The 21,933-nt window shown below is 38.9% G+C and overlaps 1 protein-coding gene across 1 annotated transcript in view; it reads right to left on the bottom strand.

Moving 5' to 3' along the window:
* Positions 1-11,923, bottom strand: part of fgd (faciogenital dysplasia) — a 140,116-nt gene extending 128,193 nt beyond the window's left edge. Inside the window, exon 1 of the mRNA XM_057828697.1 lies at positions 11,579-11,923. Coding sequence (XP_057684680.1) covers positions 11,579-11,600 — 22 coding nt within the window. The 5' untranslated portion in view covers positions 11,601-11,923. The remainder of the gene's footprint in view (positions 1-11,578) is intronic.
* Positions 11,924-21,933: the final 10,010 nt, after the last annotated feature.

Below are 21,933 nucleotides of genomic sequence, written 5' to 3'. Positions count from 1 at the left end.
TTTGAAACATCACTCGGTTCAGGTTAGCAGGCTGGCTAGCTGTCACGCCTCTTGGTTTGTTTACATTCTCCGAAGCCAGGGAAGAGGAATGACATAAACCCGATTTAGGTGGCATAAAATATCGTTCGGGAGGTGCAACAGTAAAGGTGAAGTCGACAGTTTTGACCATTAAGGAGTCATTTTGCCATGTCGTCTTGAATAAATGCATTTTTATTATTTCATATTCCATTTAGCACAAGACTGTTATTTGTCATGACCATGCCATTTATTTAGCTATTGGGGAAAAAAACTTGGATAAAAAGAATATCCTGTAAAAATATTGGAGTAGAGAGACTGAAACAATGACATTTTGCGGCTCTCTTTGTCGCGTTTTCATCGTTGTAAAATAATTCCTTTCCATGGGCTACATACTAAATCAGATGAAATCGTGACTCCGCTGATGTCATCCACCTGTTGGGGACGCTAGAGCCCTATAACCGGCAGATTAAAAGACTTATTTCTCGTCATCTGCGCTTTGCTAAATTGTTGTATATAGTCGAATCGTCTCAATATAGGATTCTAATTCACATAATAATCCTATTTAAGACTTTTTTTTCTCCTGTCGTAATCTTTGCACTTTTAACAAATATTTCCAAAGTTTTGTGTTTCTGTAAGTCAGAATGTGTGTTAAAGCTATTGCACAGGCATAAGTTTGAAATGGAAAGTCTATCGTTATACTTAACAGGAGAAGCAGAAACTGTGTCGAAACGAACCGATTTTGCAGCCAGTACTCTCTGTCAACTTTATATGTGCTCATAACACTAATAACCAGCCAATCAGATTCACACTTCTTGTACCTTAAGCAAAGGTAGACTAATTTATCACTTCAACAACTTTTATGGTTCTTAAAACTGGGTCAAGAGCCTCAGAACAATATTAAGGGAGATTTTTTTAAAAAGTCAGAAGAGCTCTATCACAATGTAGGGCACTTTTTCACATACACACTCGCATTAGTTATATTCGTGCCTTAACTGCAGCAGCAGTATACACACATGACCGCCGTTAGGAAAATCAATGTGACACTCGGACAAGCGTGGAAAGGGGCCTTGAGCTTCTGGATGGCCTGTGAAGTGACTCATGCTGTCTCACTGGTGTAACGTGAGTGACAGCAAGATAGCGTAGAGAAGTGTGTGTGTGTTTTTGGGGGGGGGCTCAAGTAATGTTGGAAATAGCTACTTGCAGGAAAAAACAATGTTCATGAGTGACTGCCATCAAATTCACCGTCCTGGGTAAAAAGTCAAAGTGAATGATTTGTGGCTCATGTAACATGAAGCGACATTTGAACAGATTCCTATAACTAACCAAATTAAATAAAATGATGCTAACAGAACAGTGCAGGCAATAGCTTGGTATCCCTGCCAGGCCATGACTACAACAGTAAGAATGGTCTTGACTAGGGCTACAGCTATGGATTATTATAGTAGTCGATTAATCGATAAACCATTAGTTCGAATAATTGAGTACCGTAATCGGATGAGGCACATGAAAAATTAAATTACCTGAGCCGAGTCTCCAACGGCAGAAAAAATAAATGAGGACCTATGTACAACAAAAGAATAACTGGCTAACTTACATCGCAAAAGCCCGCAAGTTTAAACTTTTTCACAATGCTCTTAACAAATGGTTCAGACACATATTCCCACAAAAATAGGCTAAATATACCTATAGACTAAATTACGAAGGCATTAAAAAAACAACATTAGCTCAAACAAAATTTAGCTTCTGTTGGTCTTAACAGGGAGCACCTGGACTCAGCCATGTGAATTGAGGCAGACTAGAAAGCATTGTAACCACCCAAATCAATAAAACTAAATCCAAACACTTTCAAAATAAACCATTACAACATCACTTTAATTAAAATAATACTCGAAGCAGCGAAATTTAATTCGATTTTTTTTTTCTAATCGAATACTCGAGTTAATGGATTAATTGTTGCAGCACTAGTCTTAACAGTCAATATATGGAAAGACCTGGTATTGGGGCAAAAAAAAAATAATATTTTAAATGGAAACATGGCTGTACAAAAAATTGAGTCCATTCTACTCTCTCTATGCTAGTTTTCCAAATTATCATTATTTTGGCAAGGCTGGTTTCATATTGGGCTCAAAGCCGTACATTAAATAGTGACCTTGTACTGCAAAGAAAAGAATTATGACATGTTCCAAGTTCCTGTTGTGTCTGAGTGTCATCGGTCAGTTTTTCATGCCATTGAATGCATTCTATATTTTGTTTTAGTTTGAATGGACTGGACTTTTGTTTTTGTAATAATAAAAGGCAATAATTTCCATTATATACAGTGAGGAGCAGAAGTATTTGCGCCCCTTGGTGGTGGGGGGTGTGGTTGCTCATGAGGAAAAAGTGGAGTTTTTTTAAGGTAGGCTGACAACTCTTTTAGTGTCATAATTATTGCTGATTTTCTCAAGGGTACAAATACCTATGAACCCCAGTAAATTACAAATCAATTATTTTTTAAAAAATCATACAATGTGATTCTGGATTTTATTTTAGATTATGTCTCTATGAGTGGAAATGCATCTATGATAGAAAATTTCAAACCTCTGCCTATTTTCTAACTGGGTGAACTTGCAAAATCGCAAGGGGGCAAATACTTCTGCTCCTCACTGTCCGTCCAGTTTATAAAATAAAAACATAATAAAGAAATACAAGCTGGTAGGTGTACATACTGTACTTACTCGATAGTGTGGTATGTTAACATAATACACTACTGTTTGTTAAAACAAACAGCAATACACAATACATAAATGTACGGTAGGCGATGTTAGCTTTTTGGTCATGTCAGTCTGTGTGAAATAACATTTAAGAACACATGAAATGAAATGCATGTCAAGTTGGGAATAAGGCAAAGCCCAGCAAGGAAAGTAGTTCAGCTTGTCATTATTTCCACACTCATTTCAGGCTCCATTAATCTGCCAGGCGTTTGTGAAATAATGTTTGAAACCAAACTGCAATGCTGCAGTTTGAGTTCAATGTTCCCTAGATATTGCATTACCTCAATAATTTAGATCAACTTTCAAGGGCAAAGTGGTTTGTCCATTACTTCCAATATGGGCCCATCATATCAACAGGTATAAGGGCAGTAGCTCATCTGTGAGGGCTTTGGCTTGTAGAGCTTTGTGTGTGTGTGGGGGGGGGGGGGGGGGGGCATTCTGTAAAAAAGGCAACTTGCTGCTGGGAGAGATGCCCTTTTAAAGTGGAAAAAATACAAAACAAAAAAAAAACAGTATAGACCAGAACAGGTGCTCACTAGCCTGTTCTAGTTTTGTCACGTTTTCATGCTGGTCTAGCAGTGCAACATGACGGTTTTGCTGGGACCAGCAGTGAAAACAAAACAAACTGGTCCACTCACATTTAACCAAAGTTCAAACTGTTTGCAAGTCAGAACTGATGAACGTGTGGGATGTGCCTGCATTCATATTCTCACAAGATTAGCATCCAGCATCCGCAGAGCTCCGTGTCATCTCTGTTCTCAGATGTTGCCTCTTTCACATTTGCTCTAAATAGTAAAATGGTCATATCTGTATGCAACTGTAGAGCCAGGATTTTTCCGCATGTGACTTTGAGGCAATACAGCCAGGACAGCTCTACAAATTCAGTTAATGAGATACATGTTTATGTTAGCATGACAGCGCAAACTGCTTTTGACACAAACGTTATCTGCCTTCATTTTTACTTTGGAAGACACAGGCACTGTTAACTCATTTGCTCCCCAAAACATATAAATACGTTCTATTTTTAATTGTTTCAGTGTCCCAAAGACGTATTTATATGTCTTTTACGTAAGCTGAAAATCCATTTTAAAGCAATAAAACTGGCCAATGGAGGGCAGTAGCGCAATTGGTAAGACCCGCAACCCGATTCAACGGCAACGAACGGCCAAGCCGCACGGCCGGGCGTCCGTGGAAGACGACCGAATGGATGCCAGGCGGCAGACAACCAGGCAGAATAACCGGTAGGACGCCTGGGATGCCAGGCGGCGGACGACCGAGCAGAACGACCGGGACCACTAGTGCACCGGATGATGCCTTTGAGTCCGTGCTGCTCACAAGCAGAGCCCGCAGAAACTCAAAAAAATTCATCTTTATGAGACAGATGGCGATGAGGGAAAAGTTTAACCGGCTGTCGCGACCAGAACAGCGTCACCTTTCAGTTAGTTATGTGTAAATAAATTGTCACTTTGCTATCAAAAGCTCTATTTGTCTTGTTGTTTATCTTATTTTGTAAAAGGAAAACATTATTCAGATGTTTGGGATGTAACTAAAGCGAAAGATAGCAGTGTATAAGTCAAAGTTATGTTTGAAATGTATGCTTTCACAAAAAGCTCAATTTCTCTGTTTTTTCATCAGAAATTGGAAAATTGCTCAAACTAAGCTATTTTCTAATGCTGATTTCTAAAGAATGGAAAAAGACATGTACTAACTTTTTTTTCTGCTGAAAGAAGAGAGTCTAATCTTTCTTTTGGTGGGTTACTTGTTTATATAGCAATAGAACAGAATTTTCTGTGGGCCTAGCAAAATCAGTAAAAATCCTGTAAAACGGCCGGGAGCGAAGGGCCTTGCTCCGGTGAAAATGGCTGGGAGTGAATGAGTTAAGGGGAGGAAAGGCATGAGGATTTTGAATGCTGAATAAATAATACTGGTGCACGATAATTATTGGTCCGATAATCATCGGACTGATAATAGGAATTATGACGTCATCCCGATGAATTCAATAACATTATTAATACGACCGATAATATGTATTGTGCTGGCATTACAGTTTACAGTGACTTTACACACTAGTATCGGAAAGCAGTTGACCATTTGCGGGGCATTGCTCCCACCTGCTGGTCAGAATAATTTGTTGCATCTATTTTTTGTCACAGTAGTTTTGTTCACATTACTTGCTCATTCAATACACAATGCCGTGTCTAGCGGTCGCATTGACAATCGTGAATGCTTTCTGTTACGTTTCCGCCTCGGAAATATGTCTGTAAGTATTTTATGTTTACTATAACATATGGGTGTGCACCATATGTTTACTTCTGTGGTGAAGGGTCATATGTACAGAACTTAATAAATTGTTGTGTTATAGAAGCCAGCCAGTGCTTTAGTAGCTCAAGCTAGTGTGCTATGCTATACATTTAATAGTTGTATATATAGGTGTATTGTGCAGTTTGTTGTATATTGAGTATTGAATATATGTATTTTTCTGTTGTACTTTCACATTATTAAGACGAGTGTCTTCCCATAAAAGCAAGAAAAGACCAAGCCTTGTGGTTTATGGAAGTGCATTCATTTTTAGCTGGCTGTCGGGCAGTGCAGAAGTGAAACGCACTATTTTGTTCATGTCATTATGAAAAATCTGGTGAGATCAAAGGCAAATCTATGATGAATCCACCACTAGTTTTTTTTTTTTTTTTTTACCTCCAGGTGTTCAAAAACTCAGGTTATACATTTTAAAAATATATATATTTATTATCGGTTATCGATATCGGTGTCGGCTTTGAGGAGCAGGAAGTTATCGGTATCGGTTTCAAAAAATGGATATCGTGCACCCCTAATAAAAAGTGGGACTTTTTTTTTTTTTCCAATGGATAGTGCACAAAGTGATACATTTCTTCTGAAGTCTGCATCGATGGCCAGTGTAAGCGGCAACATGAACTAAAAAAAAAAAGAAAAGAAAAGATAACAAGGGGCTTATGGCAGATAATATTCTCACCTTTCTGTTCACTTTCCTCTTGCTCTGTGTTTATCTCACAAAGAGAGGAGATGTTTACATTGGCTTGGTTAAACACAGACAGGCTTGTGTAGCTTTTGTTAATAATAAATAACTTAAACAGCGCCAGGACATCCAATGCTAGAGCATCTCGCTGCTGAACGAGAACCACAGTTGTGTTTTATTAGCAGCGAGAGGTGCTGATAAAGTCCTGCGTTTGATACAAATATAATTTAAAATCAATTATTTGTTATGTGTCAAAACTGATACACAGATGATAACCTATAAATCTTCAACTCAATTTTGAACCTTCAGATCCTAAAATGAAAAGTCACAGAGTGCACAACATAGGCCTATTTGGTTCCGATGAGGAAGGACTACACGAAGGAAACTGAGAAAAAAAGGACCAAAAAAAAAAGTGTATATGTATCTGTTAATGATACATCTATGAGAGTAGATCTATACACTAAACTTGTTTTGTTTGGATGCATACAGGCAGAACGTACTAAAAATGCCTTAAGAAAATACTTAAATGCAGTTATACCAAACAAGGACGGTTTAAATACGCTACGTGACTAAGGTGGTCGACTGCTTCAAAGCTAACACAAAAAACCACAATGGTTAAAAGTATGAGAGGGTAATACATGCAAAAAGTATTTTTGAGGCACTGAAAAGGTTCTAAAAAACTAAATAAAAACAAAAATAGTGAGTAATCGCCGCTTCTGACCGATGTGCGCATGCGTGCGGATGCTTGCGCAAGCGCGCTGAGCGTTGTGTAGACGTTTCGCCGCGAAGTAAGGAATGGCCGAACAACGGTACCGCTTGTAAAAAGCAGCAATTTGAAAAGGCACTATGAGACAAAGCACGCAGCTTTTTCGCAAAGTTTCCCTATGAACTCTGCCATCCGTTCTCAAAAAATAGCGGAATCAAGGGCTCAATATGATCGCTTTATTATTTAGTACTAATTAATTATTATTAAATATTATTTATTACTTACTATAAATTTATTTTTTATATTTTATTTACATTTTTGAATGTTGTAATTATCAGCATGGCCACGTAAAGATACGTTTGTATTTTTTTGGGGGAAAAAAAAAAAATTCCGGAACGGAGATAGTTGTAATTTTTTAATTTTGGACCCGGAGGATTTTTAATTCATAACCCCTGGTCTACACTGTTATGACAGCACAGTACTGTAGTGTTCCTGTATGTACTGCAGCCTACCTATTCCTTTGCCATTACCAGCTTTACTTAGTTCAATTCATCTCAGTTGGGGGCTGTTTATTTTCCATATCAAATTAGTATTACGGGATACTAGTTGTGCATTTTAACAGATCATTTTGATCAAGAAGAACTGCCATCACATTACTGACTTAGAACAAAAGTATTTACTCCTCAGCATGTTGCTTTTGACCACAGTAAGGACAGCTCTCTGTGGAGTAGAGATTGAGGGCAGGGGATGATCACGCTAACAACAGCCAAGTAGAGACTACAGAGTCCAGTGTACCCAGCTAACATCAACTTCTATGGCTTCCTATGGGTCGTAGGTACAGTGCCTACCCAGTTGACTTATAAACAAAATGCATAGTCCATCACGGATTGGTCGCCAGCGTATATTGTCAAACTTGTTTTTACCCTCAAATTCACACTTAAGACCAATTTCAAACATTTCATCTTGAGTGGGCAGCCCAAGAAAAATGATCAGATTAAGACGTTATACTGTAAATTTGCAGTGTGAAAGTTAAGTATAAGTCAATACAGATTTATTTTGCATTGACCATTTAGCCCAGGGGGTCCCCAAACTTTTTCCTGTGAGGTTCACATAACTTTTCCATTCTCTGATGCAGGGCCGGGGTCAGTTTGTAACAGAAAAAGTATGACGATTGCAGGAGTGCCTAAAGGTAAAAATTTATCAAATAACACTTTCTGGATTCTTCACGGAACAAAAGTAAATAAAATAAAAATAATAATATAATATAATATAATATAATATAATATAATATAATATAATATAATATAATATAATATAATATAATATAATTAGGGCTGTTCAACGATTAAAATTTTTAATCGAGTTAATTACAGCTTAAAAATTAATTAATCGTAATTAATCGCAATTAATCGCAATTCAAACCATCTATAAAATATGCCATATTTTTCTGTAAATTATATATATTCTGTATAATAAATTGTTGGAATGGAAAGATAAGACACAAGATGGATATATATATTCAACATACGGTACATAAGGACTGTAGTGGGCATTTCACTCTACTGTCATTTAAATCTGTCTATGCTGTCCTCACTCCGAAGCGTCTACTTTTTCCAAAGCTAGACAGCTAGTGAACGACGCCTTAAAGAGCATATGACACGAGAAAAAAAGTCTTAAATGGCATTACAGTATTATGTGAATTAGAATCATATTTTGAGACGATTCGACTATATACAACAATTTAGAAAAGCACAGATGACGAGAAATTAGTCTTTTAATCTGCCGGTTAGCCACGCCTACCATTATTGGGCTTTAGCGTCCCCAACAGGTGGATGACATCAGCGGTAGACTGGGCTCATCGGTTTTACTTTTCAGCCCATTAAGGGGGAATTATTCACAACGAGAAAAACGCGACGAAGAGAGCCGCAAAATGTCATTGTTTCAGTCTCTCTCTACTCCAATAATTTTACAGGATATTCTTTTTATCCAAGCATTTTTCCCCAATAGCTATATAAATGGCTTGAGAAGGACCAGTCAGCCCGTCAATGGGGAACTATTCACAACGAGGAAAACGCGACGAAGAGAGCGGCAAAATGTCATTGTTTCTGTCTCTTTACTTCAATATTTTTACAGGATATTCTTTTTATCCAAGTATTTTCCCCAATTGCTAAATAAATGGCATGGTCATGACAAATAACAGTCTTGTGCTGAATGGAATATGAAATAATAAAAATGCATTTATTCAGGACGACATGGCAAAATTACTCCATAATTGTCAAAACTGTCGACTTCACCTTTACTGTCGCACCTCCCGAACGATATTTTATGACACCTAAATCGGACATATGTCATTTCCTCTCCCAGGCTTCGGAAAATGTAAACAAACCAGAAGGCGTGACAGCTAGCCGACATGCTAACCCGAACCGAGTGATGTTTCAAAGTCTTCGAAGCGGAAAATCACACATAACTAGCCTGGATTATTTGACATGACGACCTGGTTGTCGATTGTCTTCGTGGATCGGCAAACCGCCCGGCGGAGAGCAATTTACAGTTCGTTCCCCGGAGGAGGGTGCCTGGAGTTGTTGTGCAGGTAACGTGCTGCTGCTAATGAGCATTAGGAGAGCTTTTTACATGCCTATCAATGATCAAATGTAAGTAGTCCTTTATTTAAAGGAAGTTTGTAGTGTTTACTTTGTAATCGCTGTATTCGTATTTGACATAATACAAAACAAGATGTTTACTCACTTCCTCGTAAGTCCAATGGTCCCACAGTAGTAGGGCTTGGCCAATATCCACAGTGAATGGGAACCTTTTGAAACTCCAAAAAGGCGCATACGCCTCTCCCTCATACAGAATGATTTTTCTGCAGCCGTTTGGCTGGCGTGATGCGAAAAATAAACGTATTAATCCGCAAAACCAGCTGAATCCTTCGTCCTCATACACAACAGTACACTGTAGCGTGAAGAGGACGTCTTCTACCGTACACGTCACAGCGCCCTCCTCCTCAATGCAAGACCGAAGCTAGAAGTCACTCATTTTCATGGCGCGGGATTCAAAAAACTAAATAAAAATAGCGATTGCTTCCACACACATCCAAGCGGTCCATATCATTCAGGGGCATAAAATACCGCGTGTATTATGAAATAAACATGCTTTTTCGTGTCACAGGCACTTTAATAATCAGACTTCTTCCTTTTTCATCTGATTTATTAATAAAATGGCCTCAAACCATTGTCCTCTTTAGACCGTCGTAAAACTACAAAAAAAAGTACACAATCATTGCATTAGCAACAACGTTAGCTTAGCACGCTATACAGGTTCACTAAACATAAACAAAAAGCGTCTCATACAAAAAATATAACATTTCGCTTACTAACATAATATGTACATTCTTTACAACAACCATACTTACGGACAAATCTTGTCCAAGGATCATATAAGCACAAAATTACAACGTAGGCGTCAGCCTGAGACGTCGTGCAGCCATATTGAACTGGCAAGAAGACAATAAACCATGTCGCAAAGCGACCACAACAGTTCGCTGTTAGACAGCACAAAAAGCCTTGCTGTAAAACTTACCAACTTACTGTCTGAGCGGGACATGTGCGTTAATTGCGTCAAATATTTTAACGTGATTAATTTAAAAAAAGGCGGCACGGTGGCTGAGTGGTTAGCACGTCTGCCTCACAGTTCTAAGATCAAGGGTTCAATCCCGGGCTTCGGCCTTCCTGTGTGGAGTTTGCATGTTCTCCCCGTGCCTGCGTGGGTTTCCTCCGGGAACTCCGGTTTCCTCCCACATCCCAAAAACATGCTTGGTAGGCTGATTGAACACTCTAAATTGTCCGTAGGTATGAGTGTGTGCGTGAATGGTTGTATGTCTCCTTGTGCCCTGCAATTGGCTGGCAACCAGTTCAGGGTGTCCCCTGCCTACTGCCCTGAGTTAGCTGGGATAGGCTCCAGCACCTCCGCGACCCTCGTGAGGAAAAGCGGCATGGAAAATGAATGAATGAATAATTTAAAAAATTAATTACCGCGCGTTAACGCGATAATTTTGACAGCCCTAAATATAATATAATACTAACCAAATAACCCTCTCTGGGTGCTTCACAGAAAAAAGCCAGGAAATAAATAACACGATTGAAAAAAAAAAAAAAAAAATCAAAATGCTCTCTGGTAATGTTCAGAGGGCCGGACCAAATCTGGAGGTGGGCCGGATGTTTGGGGACCCCTGATTTAGCCTATCAATTAATTAGGTTCTTGTTGGTGAAAACTGTAGACCTGGCCACCCTTCACCCAATCTGTTTGGTCTTATTGCTGTCCCGTCCCCAGCAAAAAGTTTACATCTAGGTTATGCTGTTATATCGTCCCTACCAATATTGAGACTAAACCTACACCCTTGTCTCAGATTGATTTCCTGACCGAGAGGTACCTAGAGCTTCCCATCCCTAGTATTTTATGTCAGGCACTTTGTTTGGCAGCTAAGGGGTCCTTGGAAAACTTGTGTTTTTGGCAGTTTCTTCTTTGTTGTCTTTGATCCAAGCCAGTGAGTGTTAATGACATTAAGTACATTGGATTTTGTGGGTCAGCATTAAAATACTCGAATTGGAGAATTGTTAGGACGACGAATTAACCACTGTCACGCAGAATACAACAACCATTCACATCCTAATAGTCATTCGCATTAATAGAAGATGCCAAGCCAGGCCATTTGGACCGGAAGTAGTGACCTTTGCTTTGTGACACACTCTCTTCCTCTTGGGCATCCTGATGGCTCACCATACTCACACTAAATGTAATGCATGAATGACTCCGGTCTTAATCACTGTTACCACAAATTAAATTCTAGAAGGACAATGGAGCTTTTAAACAGTGTAAACGGTTAATTCAGAACTCGGACCTCAAACGTTTGGCCCCTATATTTTGTCATGTCAGCTCGAAAGACGATTCGATTCGAGACGTGGAGCCGATAAAAGCTCGCAGCTGTCCCGCTGACAGCTGGCAACAACAACACAAACACCCCCTTCCCCCTCATAAACTGTTCCTGGACGCGAAAAGAAGCCGCGAGACGAGTCACAGTCTAAACTTTGAAAAAGCGACTTTTCACGGACTCACCGGTTGCTGAAAGTCCCTGCATCTTGCACGAAGTTGCTCGCCGGTTGGAACCTTTCAGATAAGAAAGTGGGATCCAGGAGCGTCCAACTCGGACAAGCCTCTCCTCTTCTTCGCGGACACCCTCGGATTACTGAACAGCACTTTAAAATAAATGTTTAATTTTAAAAAGGAAAAAGAAAATCCCACGCGCTATGAATACCTAATGGGTTTCTTGCTGATAAAACCAATTTTAACCGGGCCATTGTGCCTTTCTTTCTGTAAAAGTGCCGTGCAACTCCGTTGCTGCTTCCCCCTCCCTCTCCACATAAAGAACTCTGTCCTGTCCTCCCGGCTGCTGGAAAAATGAAAATGCGCGCAACCGGTGCCAAGCGCGCGCACGACAACCCCCATTCATTGAATTTGCCTTGAAGTGTCATGTCATTTACTAGTCTGCTTTAAACTATAGAACAAAACACGCACTTCACCTATAATGGTCTTTGAAAGTAAAATCTAACTTTAATCAAATGTCCCGTTCGTGTGGTTTATTGCATTTCTCAAACTATGCAAGACGTTAACTTTAGACACCCTGATAAACAATCAGGGGCGCCGTTTAGGGGTGAAAGTTGCTAGAATTTCTTGCCGGAACTCCCCAAAGTGAAGGTCACCACGGAGCCAGAAATTTTATTTATTTTTTTGTTTTTGTTTTTGTTTTGTTTTGTTTTTTTGGGGGGGGTCAAAACTACTGAAATGCGAAACGATTAAAATTTTCAATTGAGTTAATTACAGCTTAAAAATTAATTAATCGCAATTCAAACCATCTATAAAATATGCCATATTTTTCTGTAAATTATTGTTGGAATGGAAAGATAAGACACAAGATGGATATATACATTCAACATCCGGTACATAAGGACTGTATTTGTTTATTATAACAATAAATCAACAAGATGGCATTAACATTATTAACATTCTGTTAAAGCGATCATGGATAGAAAGACTTGTAGTTCTTAAAAGAAAAATGTAAGTACAAGTTATAGAAATTTTATATTAAAACCCCTCTTAATGTTTTCGTTTTAATAACATTTGTAAAATTTTCAATCAAAAAATAAACTAGCAGCCCGCCATTGTTGATGTCAATAATTACTTACACGATGCTCATGGGTGCTGAAGCCTATAAAATCAGTCGCACCCAAGCGCCAGCAGAGGGCGGCAAAACTCCATAACAACAAGTGAGCGTTTCACTGTACTGTAATTTAAATCTGTCTGAGCGGGACATCTGCTTTAATTGCGTCAAATATTTTGACGTGATTAATTAAAAAAATTAATTAACGCCCGTTAACGCGATAATTTTGACAGCCCTAGTTTTTAATAATAAAGATATAAGTAACATACATTCAAAAAAATAAGTACAAATGACTTATATTATGCAGAGTGAAATGGAATATATTTTGAAGATCGCACAAACATTTACTTTTTTAAATCATAAAGAAATGAATAGGTAGCCTAACACAAATTAACAAATATAAGTCCAAAGTGCACATTGACAGCTAAGATGTTCTGAACCTCCCCATCAGAGCAAACAAAACTAAATATGATAAATAAGCCCCCTTAGCTCTTTCCTTACTCTTAAAGATTTGATTCATTTTCTGTTGCATTGTCCAATTTTTTTTTTTTTTTTTTTTTTTTTTTGCTGTTTCAGAAAAATTGCACATCTGAACCAATCAGAGCTAACTATCTCTGGTGATCACATGTCAGTATGTCAGCCAATTGAACAGATAAATGAGTCCAGGTGTTTTGCTTTTGCTGCGTGGATTCGTCCGACTCAGATAACTGCAGCAGCTGGGGAAACCTCCATGCCGTCCGTGGAATAAAATAAATAATAAATATCGGTGGAAACGGATTACCCTACACAGCACCTTATTATGCTTGTTGTTAACACTTGGGTATGTAAATTTGATGTTGGTAGATTGTTTTCTTCTTGGAGATGAAATGCATGTGTGGCAGCTTTGTATTTTTCTTTTTTTACATAGCGTTTTAACAGTTGCTGTCATATTTTCGGACTCAAAGCACCGTATACCGGAACAGCATTCCTGCCCTGAATCTTATACCGGAACTGCGTTCCTGACCGTTCTGGCCCACTTTCATCCCAGGTGAAAAGTGATATTGATTCTAAGGGCCCATGCCCTGATGGGGCCCACAAAGAAAATTAGAACATTAGGTAATCGTTTGCAAATCTAAATATTAATCATTATAATTTTAATAGGAATAAAACAAAGGGTTTCTTTAAATTGTTTTGTTTTTGGTAAAAAGTAAAACAGCTAGAGAGCATATGGCGGAAAACACTCAGGTGACTTGAAGTTCCACTACGAGACCCCAAATTTGGCCAAATTTCAAAATTGTCCGATATGCATTGTGATACATCGTTGGAAAGCTTAAAATCTCAATTTTCCGGGGGAAGAAAATTTTTGAACAGGAGGGCATTTTTAAAATAACAATTTTTTTTAAACAGCAAAACTCTATCAAGAGGCGAGAGCACGTGAGAGCAGAATTACAGACGCCATGAGTTTAACGAGATATTGTCGCATTCTTACCGTGTTTCGATCCAAAAACTCCATGTAGCATGTATCACTGAGTGTCAAGACACAGCTGTGAATGGCCACCAGGGGTCGCGTTAACCGAATATTTTCCGTCGTTGACCGGTTTTTTAAAACGGTGACGGAAAAAACTGAAGTCCATCCGTCATTTTGACAGGTTGCAATTCACACCCCAGACCACAGGATGGCGAGTGAGCATATTAATAAGCTATTGTCTCTCTTGATGCATGACGTCGCTGGCCTTACTCGGAAAAATGTCCGAACTAGCATTCAGGTGTAGCAAACACGGAAACGTTAGGAAGCTTTGGAGAGCATTGTCTAAGGCTATGTTCATTCTACAGGTCTTAATGCACGAATCCAATTTTTTCGTGTTTTTCCGACTCGAGTCAGGCATTAACTTGATGGTCTGAACGGGACAAGTCGCATAGAAGTGGACCATTTTAAATCCGATCTGGGTCATTCTTTTTATGTGGTTCAAATCCGATCTGGGCCACATTTTTCCAGACTGTCGCAGCGGTCTGTACCGTCCAGTGTCCCAAATCCGATTTCAGTTGTGCGTTATTAGCGCCTAGCTTGCAGTGAACACGGCTTTTGGGGAAGGGCCGGGCTTGACAACAGTCATAAAAAATAAAAATGGGTTGAGGATAAGCATGAGAATGATCGGTTTTCTCTCTGCTCTATGTGAACTATATTTCAACATTTCCTACACGGCCGAGAGTCGGGAGAGGGGTCTGGCTGCAGCCCGTCTTGGAGAGTCAGGGCAAACTGCCCGTATGTGTGTGTGACATGCACGGACAGTGCGTGCATACTATCGATCCATATAAACTGTGAATATAAGCCTAAACGGGGATTATTTATGTCTGTTATTTGAGTCCTCCTTTTGAAAAGCAAAATATGATAGCCCTGGAATGACGGATGACTTGTCATTTGTTTTGATGCTTCTGCGCACCGGCGCGTGTCGGACTGCAAATTAGAGCGCATGCGTAATACTTGAATGGTCTCAATGGACAAAGGCAGTCTGAACGGGCACGCCAAAAAAACGGATATGACAAAAAAATCGGATTTGTACATTAAGACCTGTAGTATGAACGTAGCCTAATTGAATGAGCAGGGACAAACAGCTTGGAGTCAGAAGTACGTGCGCTATTGTCAAACCTGAACGCACCCCGAGTCTTGGATGACAAATCAACAGAGCAGAGAGTAGACACAGCATGGCTGGTAGTTTCTTCAATTTATTCAGAGTTGAGTAAGTAACGCACCACTTTTGACCAACACTGCTATTGAATATGTCATTATTATCATTTTAAAAATTTAAGTGACGGGTAAAAATAGATTATGACCGGATTTTTATGACCCCGTCAGTCAAAATGACAGACAACGAAAAAGTCTAGCGCAACCTCTGATGGCCACAGCTGGATTTTTGGGGAATTTTATGGGTGAAACATGGAAATATAACAAGGATCGCAATGCAGACATCGCAGACATCAAGGAGTGGTCGAGATTTTCTTTTTCATATATTTAGCTTTTTAAATGTTTTTTTTTTCCAATTTTTCTTTGTTTGGATCAATGATTTATCATCTAACATATCGGAAAAATGCGACAGAAAAAAACAAAAAAACAATTAAGCGATAGTTATGAGGTAAATATCCGTGACTTTTTTACAGACACCATTTTTGTCATTATGACGTAATTTGTTTAAAAGTTAAAATATGCGAGTGAATAATTTTTTAACGTCGTTTTTTTTTTTTTTTTTTTTTTTTTAAACTAAATATTAGACATCAATTAATGATTCTAAGTTAAAAATGACAGACATTTTGAATAATAAATATAACTAGGCCTGCAAGCAGGACTGAACGGGCCCTCGCAATCTTGCGCAACTCGGACAGTGTGCAGGTCAGGGTGGTGGCAGATCGTCCTCTCTAATCACCTCTTTAGAACATAACATGCTCGAAAGTCGGCTCTTTAAATTCACACACCTAATAGATAAAAACCCCTATTGGAAAGAGTACTACAAAAAAGGAGGCGCTACTGAGCTGTGCAGCCAAGCCCTTATTCAAAACCAAAATGAATCTTCTAACTGGGCCAATTCGACCAAGTGTGCCAAATTCTGTGGCTCTATAAGCTGCCTGAGTCTCTGAAAAAAAAAAATTCCTTTTAATGGCGAACAAAGGGTCATCACGGCAACAGACAGAGACATGTGGATATGGGCCGTGAAATAAGTATTACAAAAGGTCTTGAAATTACAATGACCAACCTGAAAAGAACTGGACATATATTAGAAAAAATTAGTGACTTTCTATTGCCACTAGTTTGCGCTGTAGGGTTGATGCAAATGACCCCTACAGGACCCTTCAGAGTATGACTCAACAAGCACGAGATGTTTGGCGGAGATGTGTTGTAGAAGTTATGACTGTTCAAAACTTTTGGTGAGACGAAATGGGTTCAGTCATTTTTACTTCTCCTGTTGGACCGTTCTGCTTCACCCAAACCTCAGTATTTTTCATCAGGCACCTGAACACATGTCTTAAGGCTCCCCTCTTGCAGGTTTGAGGTGAATAGATTTTTTTTCCTTGGAGGAGGAGCCTGTTTCGTGAAAAAAGGCATTTCCTGTTCCCACTAGGTGGCGCTAGGCCTAATGGGTAATATTTCAATGCACTCTTGTTAAGGGTGGGATCCCGCACATACATGCCAGATATGAAAAAGATTGAACGTTGTTTCAAGGAGCTATTAGTCATTTACTGAATTTGTCATTTTGCCGAAAAAATGGCTGACTTTGGCTCCACGCCCAGGTCAGACCCATGAATGAAAACGCACCATTTTGAAAATTTTAGATCTCCTATGTCTCCTGAATAGTCTAACCAATTTTGAAGATGATCCAACTAATTTCCTCTGTGACAAGGTCTCAAATGTGCACCCTGTTAATTGATAAAAATTTCACATTTGATCCAAAATACCCGATTTCCTGTTGGGTTTGGAATATGGGTTCAAGAGACTTTTTGGAGCAGTTTTGCGCAAGGTATCGACTTCCCAAATTTCATAACTCTACGTTAAAAAAAACCTAATAGGAAACGCCTTTTTGAAAAATTCAAGGGGGCGCCACTGAGCCATTTTGTTACATTTTTTTGTAACGCCACAAGATTATCGAAATCCACGCAAAGCCGCATTTATGTGCAAATTTGGTGAATTTTCGTGCATGTTCAGGCCTCCAAATGTATACTTTACTACAAATGGATAAAAAATTCACATTCCATCCAAAATAACCGATTTTCTGTTGGATTTGGAAAATGGGTGCTTTTTGGAGCAGTTTTGCATAAGGTATGGACTCCCCAAATTTCATTGCTCTACGTTGAAAAAACCCAATAGGAAAGGCCTTTTTTAGAACTCCTTTCTGTCGCCACTAGTTGGCACTGTAGAGTTGATGCAAATGACCCCTACCAGACCCTTCAGAGTATGACTCTCAACAAGCACGGGAAGTTTGGTGCAGATATGTTGTATATCTGCCGAGTTATGACTGTTCAAAGTCTTTTGCGAGACAAATTGTTGACGGTCATTTTCACTTTCCTGTTTGGACCCCTCCGCTTCAACGAAACCTCAATATTTTTCATCAGGCACCTGAACACAGGTCTTAAGGCTCCCCTGATGCAGGTTTGAGGTCAACAGATTTTTTTTTTCCTTGGAGGAGGAACCTGTCTCGTAAAAAAAGGCATTTCCTGTTCTCACTAGGGGGCGCTAGGCCTAATGGGTAATATTTCAATGCACTCGTGTTAAGGGTGGGATGTCGCACATACATGCCAGATATGAAAAAGATTGAACGTTGTGTGAAGGAACTATTAGTCATTTACTGAATTTGTCATTTTGCCGAAAAAATGGCCGACTTTGGCACTACGCCCAGGTCAGACCCGTGAATGAAAACGCACCATTTTAAAAACTTAAGACCTCATATGTCTCCTGAATAGTCTTACCAATTTTTAAGATGATCCAACTAACCCCCTCGGCGAAAAGGCCTCAAATGTGCACCCTGTAAATCGATAAAAATTTCATATTCGATCCAAAATAACCGATTTCCTGTTGGGTTTGGAATATGGGTGTAAATGCTTTTTTGGAGCGGTTTTGGACAAGGTATAGACTCCCCAAATTTCATTGCTCTACGTTGACACACCCTAATGTTATAGGCCAATTTTAAAATTTCAAGGTGGCGCCACTGAGCCATTTTGTTACATTTTTTTTCAACGTTGCAAAATTATCAAAATTTATAATTTTCCGCACGTATGTGCAAATTTTGGTGACTTTTCGTGCATGTTCAGGCCTCCAAATTGGCCGTTTTCATTTGCCCTGAAAAAAAAAAAAAAAAAAAAAAAAAAAATCCTTTGCAAAACAATAGGGCCTTCGCACGCCTAGTGCTCGGGCCCTAATTACTTACCTTCTTTTTATGGCTAGGTTGAAACAAAAGCGGTTGCGCGACGTCTGTAAACGGGGGTTTTCAGGGTAAAACGGACAAATTAAAAATAGTTCGGGGGCTTAATCCGCCATGAATCTGCTATGGCAGCATATAGATGTATTGTTCTATCAAACACAACAGTTGTTTTGGCTTAAAATACTGCAGTTTCTTTTAAAGAGGAGTGCAAGAGCAGAAACTGCTTTTTCAGTCTTGTCTGTGTTTTCCGCCATATGTATTGCCAACCAGCCCCGTATTTTCATTAAATGGTTTGGTCCTCCCTTCCTTCGATCAGACCGGGAGCAGCGGTGCACATTTACGCCACTCAATGACTCGCGATGTTTAAGATATTTTTTCAAAACAAAAACTGGGCTATCAAAAGAGGAAAGAAAAGAAAGCAAAACAGGAGAGGGGGAGAAAAGGCCAACAGTAGCGCCTTGTGTGGCCACAGTGGCCAATGTGACAAAGTACTTCACAAAGGAAGGTTGGTGTCTTGTGTCAGTGTAGTGCTGAAAATTCACCTGTTATCTTAGGCCACTCCAGCCCCATCTGGAACCTCGCGATGTCTTAGAAATACGGGACTAATACGAGCGACATTCACTTATTCAAAAACATGAATTCCAAATAATGACAAATTTTTTCGTATCCTACAGATGTTGAAAGTTGGTGTGGAAATGTTCTTTTTTAAAATCGGCTTGAATCCAGTTTGTCAAGAATTTATTCAATTTAGCTTGTCATCAATTGAATTTAGTTTGTTAACAAGGGACCTCGCTTCGAAGCTGTAGCCTATAGTGAAGATCGCAGGTTTCCAGATGGGGCTAAGCCTACTCCATAATGAAATACTGTAATTGTTTTCTAGCTAGTGTTTGCTCCACTTTTAGCTTACATTTAATCAGTACAGCAGGCAAACCCTTAGCAAGCTCTTCATACTAAAACAGTTGTATACTGTATACACTAATGTATACTGTAGTATAGTTAAGTTAAAACGAAACATTTATTCTAAGTCATTCATTATGGTATTTGCTTTGAGAATATTTCTAACAAAAATATATTTAGATCGTAAAAGATGGCCTTCAGTACATTTCTTATAGATGACATCAGTCTCTTCATTATTGCTCTATACGCTGTATGTTTACACAAATATATTTTCATCTTAAATTAATGCAGAAAATGCACAAATTAGTGTGTAAAGATTCACCAGAATGCAGGAAATCATGTAGTTGATTTTCTAAATGTGTGTGTGTGTGTGTGTGTCCCAGCACTGGTGGTGGGGCCCAAAGTGATATCTTTTCATGGGGCCCAAAATCCCTGGCAGCGCCCCTGTAAACAATATACAATTTTAGACAATAGGTTAGGGTTAGCGTTAACAGAAAAGTACTTTCATTACTTTTGCATTAACAGAAAATCATATTTTCTACATTCTTAAACATAATTTACACAAGACATAATAATAAAGATCAGTTCTGTAATCACAATAATAGTATTCTGTCAGTTAAAAACATATTTCTCTTAAAAAGGCCTTTTCTTTTCTTTTTATGAATATTGTTTTTGTTTCTAAAAAGTGTTATGATTGGTCGTCAAGGATATAAGCAGAAAGGCATGATTATGCAGAACTGAAAGGATATAGTTTGGCAGATATCACAATTTGACCCCAAAAATATGACTTTGGCAATTGTGCTATGAGGATAACAATTTTAAACAACGATACCCAAGTGGAATCAAACCCTCTAGCAAGACTAAAAGTACACACACAAAAAAATCTTCCCCAAGCCCCAAAATTGTTCAAGGTTTCCAGTTATTTCTTCCATTTAAAAAGATTTTATTACTATTACGTACTATACAAACTGAAGATCTACTCAAACAAGATACTTAAGTGCACATTCAGAATAAAGATGCTAAATGAAGAATTTCCCTAGGCTGTACATGAAATTCTCTTGTTGTACGGCGGCCAGCATAAACGAGCACATGCAAACAAACGTAAAACCTAGTTTGGTTTCAGAAACAATCCAGCTCTCCTGTGACATTGTATAGTTACAAAATATGAATCCTATACATAGTATTTTCTTCTAAGCACTTAATTTAGTGATTTAAATTTTTAAAAAAATGGTACAAGCATAAAAGTGTAACAAATTTAAGTTTTGAATTTACACTGTACAGGCCTAATTTTTGGGAAAGGGTAAAGGGAGGATGACTTTTGAAGAGAGTAGTAGATCCACCTTGACAGCCACACATTCATGAGGAAAAACGTAAATGGGTCCGTACATGCTAGTTTGTTCTGCTTTCCAATGAATGAGAGTCAAAGCCTTTATGAGTCATAAACAAGCGACGGTGGAACATCATAGAATAAATGGAAAGTAGCTATAGCAGTCATAGTTTCATGATATCAATATTGTCGTAAGTTGAATGTTAATTACGTATAAGCTCAATTGCTTTTGTTCTCTCAAAGTGGGTGGATGACACTGGCCCCTTGAAACAGAATTGATAACTGAAGTCAGTGATCAGTAATGTGGGTGAAGAATTTGTAAAAACTAGCAGGGATCAAAGGTTAGAGAGCGAACTAGACATCATCTTCACCTTACACTTCTGAGATCCAGGCTTCAATCCTATGTGGACTTTGCATGTTCTCGCCGTGCCTTCGTGGGTTTTCTCCAGGTAAAACAGTTTCCTTTCATATTCCAAGATCATGCTTGGTAGGTTACTTGACCAGTCCATACTGTCCATATTTGTGGTTGTGAATGTGAATGATTGTTTTTCAGTGCCTTGCAGTTGGTTTGCAACCCAGTTCATGAGAATAAGAGGTTCTGTTAATGAATGAATGAATAAATAAATGTTGTTGTGAAAAGCCAAGCAAGATCTTATGACAGCATCTCACGTGTCTTCTGTGTACAGCATCAAGACCTAGTAGCAGCCATTCACTGATAGTGACACTAATTGGAAAACCATGACTCAAGTTTGAGCAAACTAAATACTGTAGTACAGTTGCAAATGAATACCAATGAAATATCTGCGGTCTCTAAATGGCTGAGTTGTTTGTGTTCTGAAGACTAGCAAGCACAGAGGGATGCCCACCATCAGGCCATCCAGGGCTATCTTGTTTTACAGCAGGCCCACAAAGCCCTACAAACAGCCCCTTGGGAAAAATATTCTCCCCTCCACTCGTATCCACAGGGAGAAGGTGAGAGACGCGCAATTAAATGTGAAAAGCACTCTAAATTTTAAATGTGTGACTACAAGAGCTACCTGGTTGTTTGGCTCTTCTATGATGCTAATTACCACACACACACACTTGATACGCTACAATCGCCATTGTGCAAATAAACCTGGCTAGTGCTAGTCAAATCAACACT

This window comes from Corythoichthys intestinalis, chromosome 2, assembly GCF_030265065.1.
Source record: "Corythoichthys intestinalis isolate RoL2023-P3 chromosome 2, ASM3026506v1, whole genome shotgun sequence".
Taxonomy (NCBI): Eukaryota; Metazoa; Chordata; class Actinopteri; order Syngnathiformes; family Syngnathidae; genus Corythoichthys; species Corythoichthys intestinalis.
The sequence above is the reverse complement of the archived record's forward strand: the minus strand, read 5'-3'. Positions and strand labels throughout refer to the sequence as shown.